At 42.9% G+C, this 9,465-nt stretch overlaps 1 protein-coding gene across 3 annotated transcripts in view; it reads right to left on the bottom strand.

Annotated features, from left to right (window-relative positions):
- ADAMTS18 (ADAM metallopeptidase with thrombospondin type 1 motif 18) overlaps window positions 1–8,950 on the bottom strand; it is a 152,965-nt gene extending 144,015 nt beyond the window's left edge. The window contains exons 1-3 of one of the 3 annotated variants that reach the window (XM_054453617.2): window positions 8,861–8,950; window positions 8,673–8,760; window positions 5,563–5,879 (exon numbers count right to left, since the gene is read on the bottom strand). In XM_054453617.2, the coding sequence (XP_054309592.2) occupies window positions 5,563–5,879; window positions 8,673–8,760; window positions 8,861–8,950 (495 nt within the window). Of the gene's footprint in view, window positions 1–5,562; window positions 5,880–8,672; window positions 8,771–8,860 lie in introns of those variants that run through there. The other 2 variants (XM_063654104.1, XM_054453618.2) reach the window with 2 other exon arrangements.
- Between the last annotated feature and the right edge of the window lie 515 nt (window positions 8,951–9,465).

Below are 9,465 nucleotides of genomic sequence, written 5' to 3' on the forward strand. Positions count from 1 at the left end.
GTTGATGGAAGTGTGGTTCAAAAAGAGGAGGAGTGGGCCGGGCACGGTGGCTCACACCTGTAATTCTGGCACTTTGGGAGGCTGAGGTGGGCAGATCACCTGAGGTGAGGAGTTCAAGACCAGCCTGGCCAACATGGTGAAACCCCATCTCTACTAAAAATACCAAAAAAATTAGCCAGGCATGGTGGTGGATGCCTGTAATCCCAGCTGCTTGGGAGGCTGAGGCAGGAGAATCGCTTGAATCTGGGAGACAGAGGTTGCAGTGAGCCGAGATCCTGCGCTCCAGCCTGGGCAACAGAGCGAGACTCCATATCAAAAAAATAAACAAACAAACAAACAAAAAAAACGGGGAGTTGGTGGGGAGAAGTGGTCAAATTAGTATGGAAATCCTACCTCTTGGCACTTCACAATGCATATTAGCGTATTAAAAGGTATGAAATATGTTAAAGATTTTTTTTAGCTTCCTTTAAACCTCTAAATTTTCCCTAACTTGTATGACCATAAAGCACTTATTCCTGGAGCATATCTTAACAGTTAAAAATTAATACATAATATTATAGTATCTCTTTTGGGAACCATTGTGTTGATGTTTTTCATGTCACCACCAAACTGAAGAGATGCTCCTTGGAAAAAAAAAATTTTCATTGGCTAAAGAAGTTAGAGAAACTCTAGGTATAAAAAGAGTTAAACAGGTGTCTTTAATATAAGACATTTCTGACTTGTCAATATGCTAATATGCATTGTACAGCTCAGAGAGGTTGCATTTTGGCAATAACTTGACCGGCTCCCCACTTTTCTAAAACCATACTCTGTAAACTCCTTGTTTCAGGGTTGAGTCACAGCTTGGTTCACAATAAAAATAGCAGTTTCCAGGTCTAAAAGTATTGCTCCATTCTCTTCCCTAGATTGTAAGCTCTACGACTCGGATCTAACATCCATCTTGTTGGTAAGCTTCATCTACCATGCTCTCAACAGTGCCTGCACACTAGAGGCTAATAGTTGTCGAATGAAAAAAGAATAGGGTGGGGTGTGGTGGCTCAAGCCTGGTAATCCCAGCACTTTGGGAGGCTGAGGCAGGAAGATTGCTTGAGCCCAGAAATTTGAGGCCAGCCTGGGGAACATGGCAAAACCTCGCCTCTACAAAAATTGGCCTGGTGTGGTGGTACGTGCCTGTAGTCCCAGCTACTTGGGGGGCTGAGTTGGGAGTGTTGCTTAAGCCTGGGAAGTTGAGGCTCCAGTGAGCCATGATTATACCACTGTACTTAAGCCCAGATGACAGAGTAAGACCCTGTCTCTAAAAACATAAGAACAATAAAAAATGATGAGTCAATGTGTCTTTCTAACAAGTTCTAAAAATACAAGCATTTTCACTAAGTGGTTCTCAGATATTCGTATGCATCAGAATCATCTGGAGAATTAAAAATATACCTTCCTGTGTCCAGCCTCCCTGAGCTTCTGTTGTAGACAAAGGAATTCACATTTCCAGCCCTTCAAGTGAAGCTAATCATAGTTGATCACATTCTGATAATCACTGTCCTGACAAAAAGGATCACTTAGACTATTTTTGAGCAGTAAAATTTCTTAGATCTCTTAGTACATAGGAAGAAACATGCAAGTTTGTTCTGTTGGAAGACAAAATTAAGAAATACATGTAAAAATTTTAAGATTGTGGTTCAACAGCAAGATGAAGAGTCTCCACCAATGTCATGGCTTGCTGGATGTAATGACTTTCTCATCCCTGTGCTAGTCAGAGGGAGGCTGGATATAGTAGAAATGACAGACATGTCAGATCACCATTAGATTAGGTTAATCTGTACCTCTGAGATTCTGGGACAAAGGCTGCAAATCCTAGTACCTTCACAGATTATAAGGCCACCTGGTATAGAAGACAGGGGTGACCTTTTCTAGGTTACCCTATAAAAGCATTCAAAATTTTAAAACAATCATCTCTAAACATAACAGTAGGCAGTATTTACTCAGGGAAGTGTGCAACCCCTGTTTCATGAATTATTCCAAGTAAGTAACAACTACCTCAATTCTGGAATAAAGTGAGACCTGTGAGTTGGCAGGAGAGATGGGTGCATTTTAAGAAATTATTACAAATATTTCAAACAGGTTAATTCTGAATGATTAAGGCAAATTCTCTGCTAGAAAAATTTTAGCTGGAGTATGTATGCATGCATGTCTGCTTATACGTATGTATGTACGTATGTATTCACTATTATAACCGTTCTACCATTTTTCACTTTCTTTGGGGATTTCTCTAGCAGTCAAGATAATGGGAGATTCCTATTAGTACTTTGTCAAATCATTTAAAGGTGACATTGCTTTCCTAATATATAATGCATGCACACTAGAAAATTGCTACCACATCCAAAAGGATCCTAAGGCCAGTGGTCTGGCCCCACTCAGAGAAACACTGATACATAAACTTCAGGTGAAGAAGTTTCATCTCCCAGTCTCGTTCATCTCTTCTCAGTTTCTGTATTAATAGAAGAAGAGTGGCTGTCTCTCCTGGCATGTTAACTTGATGAGTCTCTCCAACAAGCCTGTTAAAGTCTTGTTCCTTTTCTGAACTCTTGAATCATCTACAATTCTGAATCCGTTACTATAGCTGCTAATTAACTTTAGAGGAGTTATGAACCCCTGATTAACCAAAGAAGCTGAGCAATGTCTATAAGAAAATGTAAACAAAAAAGTGCCTTCAATTTCATTAACCATCAGAACAATGCAAACTACACCCATAATGTGGTACTACTTCACATCTATCAATCAGAACAGCTAAAATGGAAAAATAGGCAATATCAAGTCTTCAGGAGGATTTGGAGCAACTGGAACTCTCATACACTGGGGATGAGAGTTTAAATTAGTACAACCACTTTGAAAAGCTGCTTGTCGGTACTCATTAAAACTGAACATATACAGGTTGAGTACCCCTAATCCAAAAACTGGAAATCCTGAAATGCTCTAAAATCTGAAACTTTTGAGTACTGATAAGACACTTAAAGAAAATACTTATTGGAGCATTTCAGATTTTTGCCTTAGAGATACTCAACCAGAATATATTCTGCAAATATTCCAAAATCCTCCCCAAATTGAAAATCCACAACACTTCTGGTCCCAAACATTTCAGATAAGGAATAACTCAATTTATACACACTCTATGACTCAACAACTTTATTCTTAGGCATGTGTGCAACAGAATGTGTCCATAAGTTCATCAAAATGCATATACAAGAATGTTCAGTCATAACAGCCCCAAACTGCTGGTGGGGGTGTAAATTAGTTCAACCATTGTGGAAAGCAGTATGGCAATTTTTCAAAGAGCTAAAAGCAGAATTACCATTCAACCCAGCAATCTCATTACTAGGTATGAGAGGAACATAAACCATTCTACCATAAAGACACATGCATGTGAATGTTTATTGCAGCACTATTCACAATAGCAAAGACATAGAATCAACCTAAATGCCCATCAATGACAGATTGGATGAAGAAAATGTGGTACATATACACCATGGAATACTATGCAGCCATAAAAATAAACGAGATCAGGTCTTTTGCAAGAACATGGATGGAGAGGAAGGCTATTATCATTGGCAAACTAACGCAGGAACAGAAATTCAAATCCCACGTTCTTACTTATAATTGGGAGCTAAATGATGAGAACTCATGAACACAAAGAAGGGAACAACAGACACTGGGGTCTACTTGGGGTGGAGGGTGGGAGAAGAGAGAGGAACAGAAAAGATAACCATTGGGTACTGGGCTTAATATCTGGGTGATGAAATAATCTGTATAACAAACCCTTGTGACATGAGTTCACCTACATGACAAACCTTCACTTGTACCCCTGAACCTAAAAGTTTAAAAAAAATGGATAAAAACATTGTGAAATCTTCATACAGAAAAATTTTGATTCTACTCATGTGAAATTTTGATAATATTAATCTATTACTATGAGATTATTAATTTGAGACAATTGATCAGATTCTCCATCACTCACAGAGTGAAGTCCTGAGAGTGCTAAACATGAGGAGGCTAAGTTTTGCTGAAAACAGAACAGCTATGGAGCAATTATTCCCTGCCAGGAACTGCTATAGCACTTTCCACATAAGAAGTCATTGAATCCCCACTTCCCTGTGATGTAAACTCTTGTTATTCCCATCTTAGAAATAAAGAAACTAAGGCATAGTTAACTCTACTTAACAAAGAGTTAAACAATTTGTCTAAGGTCTTATGAGTAAATACTGGTTGGCAATTAGAACCTGGGCAGACTGCTTTTAACTACTGGTATGTGGAATGGGATAGTTTAAGCCACTACGGTGGGTTGTGTAAACTCCTCCTTTAGGATACTGGAATAGACAGAAGAAAGAGAAATACAGAGGGGATGCTAAGTAAAGAGCAGGAGATGTGCCACAACAAAACAAACAAACAAACAAAAAACCAAGATATAGTCATGTGTGCACACACAGAGGCATGTAACCGTGTTATAATATATAGGTCAATGGTGAGCCATGTTCATCATTTTCAATAGACCAAAGAAAGAATACCATGATTGTGGTTGTAATGAAAGGTTTTAGCCGAATTTCAGGCCATAATAGGGGGAAAAAAATTAAAAAGTAACTGAAAGTTTCAACTAACAAAGAACATGGGAGTCCACATTCACCCACACCCAAGCCACCTCTCTTGTTTTGTGCCATGATGTACCATGTACATTACTCACTACATCCTCACTTGGGCTTTCTCACGTTTTCCTTCTTCTGGCCATGCCAGAGCATAATCGCCATGTGTCTCAACACACACAAACTCTTCTGTCAATTCAAGACACTTCTCAATCACAACACAGAATGAAATCAACCCAGAACAACATTTAGCGCCTCGTATATTTGATTGAGTCCTGAGAAGAGTATCATTTACACTGATATTCTTGGCCTGGTGCTCAGCAGATGAGGATTACATAGGGAGCAAATAACACTGATCCCAAATGCTTTTAAAAGGTTCTGCTTCCCTGGATGCCACATTTAATCCTGCCAGCCCAGGAACACAGCACACCACATTCTAAAAGGATGTCTTACGTGAGCACGACACCAGCAACAGATTAGTTCAAAGAAGACAAAAGGCCTCCCTTCAGCAAAGTGAAGGTTGACCTTACCAGGGCTGCTGAATGCAATTTCACATTGAAATACAGTTTTCCCATTTCAAAGCCATGTAGATGCATGCAGCTTGTTAGATTTATAGAATGCCTGGTCTCCCGGGACATTACAAAGCGAATGGCATCCATCAAGTTAATTTCCTTGGAGATCATCTCAAACATGGAGAATGAAAAGTCCCAGGCCATTAAACATCAAAAGATTGTTCTAAATGGTAATTAAAGTTCTATTATATTTTCTTTTTCTGGGAGCAGATTAGATTAATTCAATTGAGAATATTAGAAGTATCAAGGCTGACAGTGTGAATGTGTGGAGTTGGCTGGAAGAGCACTTACATTGCAGACATCTGTTCATTCAAGTTACACAAAACACGAAAGAGGGAGCTCAACTCAGACTGGGGTGTACTTACCAAGCCAGCACACGTAGACACAGCGACAGAGGAGGAGCTGTCATTTCTGATAAATCCCTGGTAGAAGCATTGCTGCACCTCGGGTTTCTGAGTCTCTGAAGCACCATCTTTTCCAAGTACCTGGACAATAAAGTGACTGCTCAAAATCGCCGAGGGCTTAAGTTCTAAGTGCAGTTCCTGTCCAAATGCTGAAAATCGGTAGTGCAGGGAGTTTCTGGCATTCTGCGCCGATCGCTTTTTCCTGCCGTTGTGCAAAATGTCGTGTGAAATATATGACCCGGCTGAGTCTACTTCTACTGGCGTGACAAAGACGTAATCTGCAGTGGGAAAAGTTCAGCTGTCAGCACCCAGAGCCCACAATTCCAAATGGTCTCTTTCCAGCAAGCTGGCAAAGAACAACACAAAGCTCAAAGATATCTTTGTTCCTGTTGCCTTGCACCTAGATCAAATATAATTCAGAGGAGCACAGGAAGCAGAAGACCTGTCTCTACAACTAACTCTGCCACAGTCATTTCTACAGGTGCCCGAAAGCCAAGCACGATTTTGATGAATTTCATGGATGTCTATGGAAAAATTTATCATCTCTCATTGTCTAGAGAGAGATTTAGAACACTCTTTTGATGTTTAATGGTCTGGGCCTTTTATAATATTGGCCACAGAACCATTCATATATATAAAATTTAATTTTTTGGAAGATAAAGTTAATAAGCATAAAACTACAAAATCGGGAAATTTCTTCAAGGAGGTTAATTTCTGTGTGCTTAAACTGAATCGGGAGCATTTTGGCAGAGGCAGAGTTTGCATTTCAAGTCCTAACTCACAGTGTGGGGTAGCTTCAGATATTTCAGATCATTGGCAAACAACAGCATTTTCATATTTCCAATATTATTTATGTGTGATAAGAAAACTCTGGCACTTGTATCACCCTTAGCATTTTACTGTGAGCTTTCACAGGGATGATCCCATTTAATTGTAAGCATAAAATACAGTCATGCACAAAAATGCCTCAAAATTGTCAGAACCCTCCTATATAGTCTGATGTATAAAATTGCTCAGGCATGTTGGTGGAGGAGTGGCAGATCAGGGGACACCTGGAAAGGCATGTGTAAAAATACCTTCACCACTGCTCCCTAGAGCAGCACTAATTGCTGAATGTTCCAAAGAGGAGCTAAAATACAATTTGCTATTTGAAAAGCAAAGCCAGCACACTGTTTTCTTTCACCAAACATTGAAGCTGAAAAGCATCATCCCACAAAAATGATTTGGAATATGCCCTCTGCGCATTAAAAAACAGCCTGCATTTCCACTTTCGAGGCACAGAATGGGAAACTACTTTGGAAAGTCTTTAGAAAGCTGTTGAATAATGACGAGGTATGTTTGAGTCACTTGGGTCCCCAGTTACTTGAGGAGGAAAAGGAAGAGAAATTTCTCTTTTCCCTAAACAGTCAACAACCTTCCCCCTCCTCCAATGAAAAAAAAAAAAAAAAAAAAAAAACCTAAGGAATAGTGGAGCCCCTGTAGCTAGCAAAGATCAATGAGTGATGGCCTAATTAGGCTCACATTAAAAAAGAATTCTCCCCAATAGACAATAATTTTCTTCTGTTTATGAACCATCTGTGACTTATTCCTTGGGCAGCTTTCATTTTTATATTATGTCCTCCCACTCCCATTTTTCTTGTTGAATCCCTCCTTTAACTAAAAATGCTGTATAACTGACACACATATTTTACAATAATGGGGGGAAAAGTTTTTCCCTTCTCTTAACCTTCAAAATCTGAGCCAGATATACAATATTTTTCTTCTCTTAAAAATCTGATATATTGCTTTAAAGGGATGTGGCTCTTGATTATGTGCAAGTTCTTAGAGAAAGTCTACCTTCTCCTTCTGTCAAACTTAACTATGAAAAAGATTCCTGACATATGCAGGAAGTTTGTTTCTCACCAAATCATCTTGTCCCAAATCATCTGAAACTCTGCCTGCTCTTACTTGGAAGGCTCTGTAGGAACGTTATCCAGCCAGCCTTCTATGGAACCAGCCATCAAGCGGCCCCAGACACCTGCTACCAGCTTGTTTCCAAGCAGAGAATAACAGGCTGTTGGTTACATTCAGTCTTTGATGGAAGAAGGGCAGTCAGTGTCCCCTGTAAAGAGTGATCTCTGATTGATCACTTCAGGAGCTGAGTAAGGGTGAGGTCCTTACAAGGTGGTGGCTGGGTCGGACGTGGCCTCCAGCCATCTGATCCTGATATAAGAATGAGGGGTGGTTTTAGAAACTGCAGCCTGTTTGGACAAAAAGTGAATCCCTTCTCCATGACTCCATCCTGCCCCACTCCCCATTACCCTGACAAGAAAAGGAGATAACCTTGCAAAAATTACAGAATTCTAAAGAATCCAGGTTGAACTGTAAGGTTTTGCTAGACACCTTGCGTCAGGAATCAGCTGTTCTCCTGTAGCTGATGGGAAACAATCAAAACAAGGATTTCCCTCTGGGCTCCACGGGGAAGTTAATAAATGACAGAAGTGAGGGATTTTCTGGAAGTTAGTGGCTGGGGAACGTCAGAAAAGATAAAAGACTCAGAGACCTCAAGTCACCTGCTTTCCTCTCTCTAAAAGCAGCCTTAGGCATCCGTAAAACAAGGGAAGCAGAAATGAAAGAAAAAAGAAGATATAGAAAAGGAACAGAAGTCGAGAGAAAAATGAGGAAAGATGGAGAGAGGAAAGAGGCTCACATTCTTTCATCTCCCACTAAGAATTAGCTTCCCCCATCAAGAGTTAGGAGAGGGAGGAAATAAGTAATTCCTTAGTTAATGTCCACTTCCCTTCGAATTTCTCACTACAGTTAAGATTTTTTTTTTTCTTGTTCTTCTTAACAAGCCACCTGTGAAGGAGGGATAGTATTTGCTTTCATGTGACTTGCAGCTCGGGGCACTGATTCTTTTGATAAGTTCATTCCTTGCCAACCTTCCCCCCTCTCCAAATAGGAACCATTTCCAAGACAGCGCACACCTGCCAGGTTAGGGGGTGCGCTTTTCCATCTTTTCTCTCTTTGGGGGAAGGAAGGGACAAAGTGCTGCGAAAGCCCCTTCTTGGGAGTGGGGGGCAAATACGAACCATCATTTAATCCGCTGGCGCCGCTGCTGCTGTCACTGGCTAAGGCCGCGGCGACCGACGCACAGCAGAGGCAGCACAGCTGAAGCGCCTGCAAGAGAAAAGGTGACATCGCGCGTGAGGGGCGCGGCGGGGCTGGCGTCGGGCGCCCCCTGCCACCCGCTCTCGGAGCTCCGCTCGGCGGCACCTGCCTTGGCCACGCGCCCCAGTCCCGCCGGGCCCCTCGGCGGGCCCGAACCCGCAGCCGGGAGGGCACACGCGAGCAGGAGGGCGCACTCCATGGTCAGGTGCGGACGCGGCGGCTGCTGGTGGCCAGACGCGGCAGGCGGAGCGCACGAGCGGCGCACATTCTTTCCGCAGTCCCGGAGCTCGGCGCCCCAGGTGCGGCTCCAGGTGAGAGCTGCCGCCGTTCACATCGCAGTAGGGGCGCGCTGGGACCGCCCCTCCTCCGGCCGTCTGCGCGCCCTCCCTTCTCCCGGCGCAGGCCTGCTGAGCTGCAGTTTGCGGCACCCCAGAGGGTGCGGGGGGCTCCCTGGGCCGGGACTGGAGCGCAAACGGCTGGGAGACTCTGTCGGTGTCTGCCTGCCCTTCTGTGCGTCTGTCTGTGTCGGTGTGAGCGTCTGAGGCTACGGAGAAGGCAGCGCCAGCTGGCTCCCCCAGCGCGCCGGAGCCGAGCGCCCGCCTCTCCACCGCGCGGTGATTGGCGACCAGCGGCTCCCGGGTTCGTCCGAGCCCCCAGGCTGGTGCAAGGGCGTGGGATTCCCGGCTCCGGCTCCGAGGGAGGGGGCGAAGGGGG

This window comes from Pongo pygmaeus, chromosome 18 (genome assembly GCF_028885625.2).
Source record: "Pongo pygmaeus isolate AG05252 chromosome 18, NHGRI_mPonPyg2-v2.0_pri, whole genome shotgun sequence".
Taxonomy (NCBI): Eukaryota; Metazoa; Chordata; class Mammalia; order Primates; family Hominidae; genus Pongo; species Pongo pygmaeus.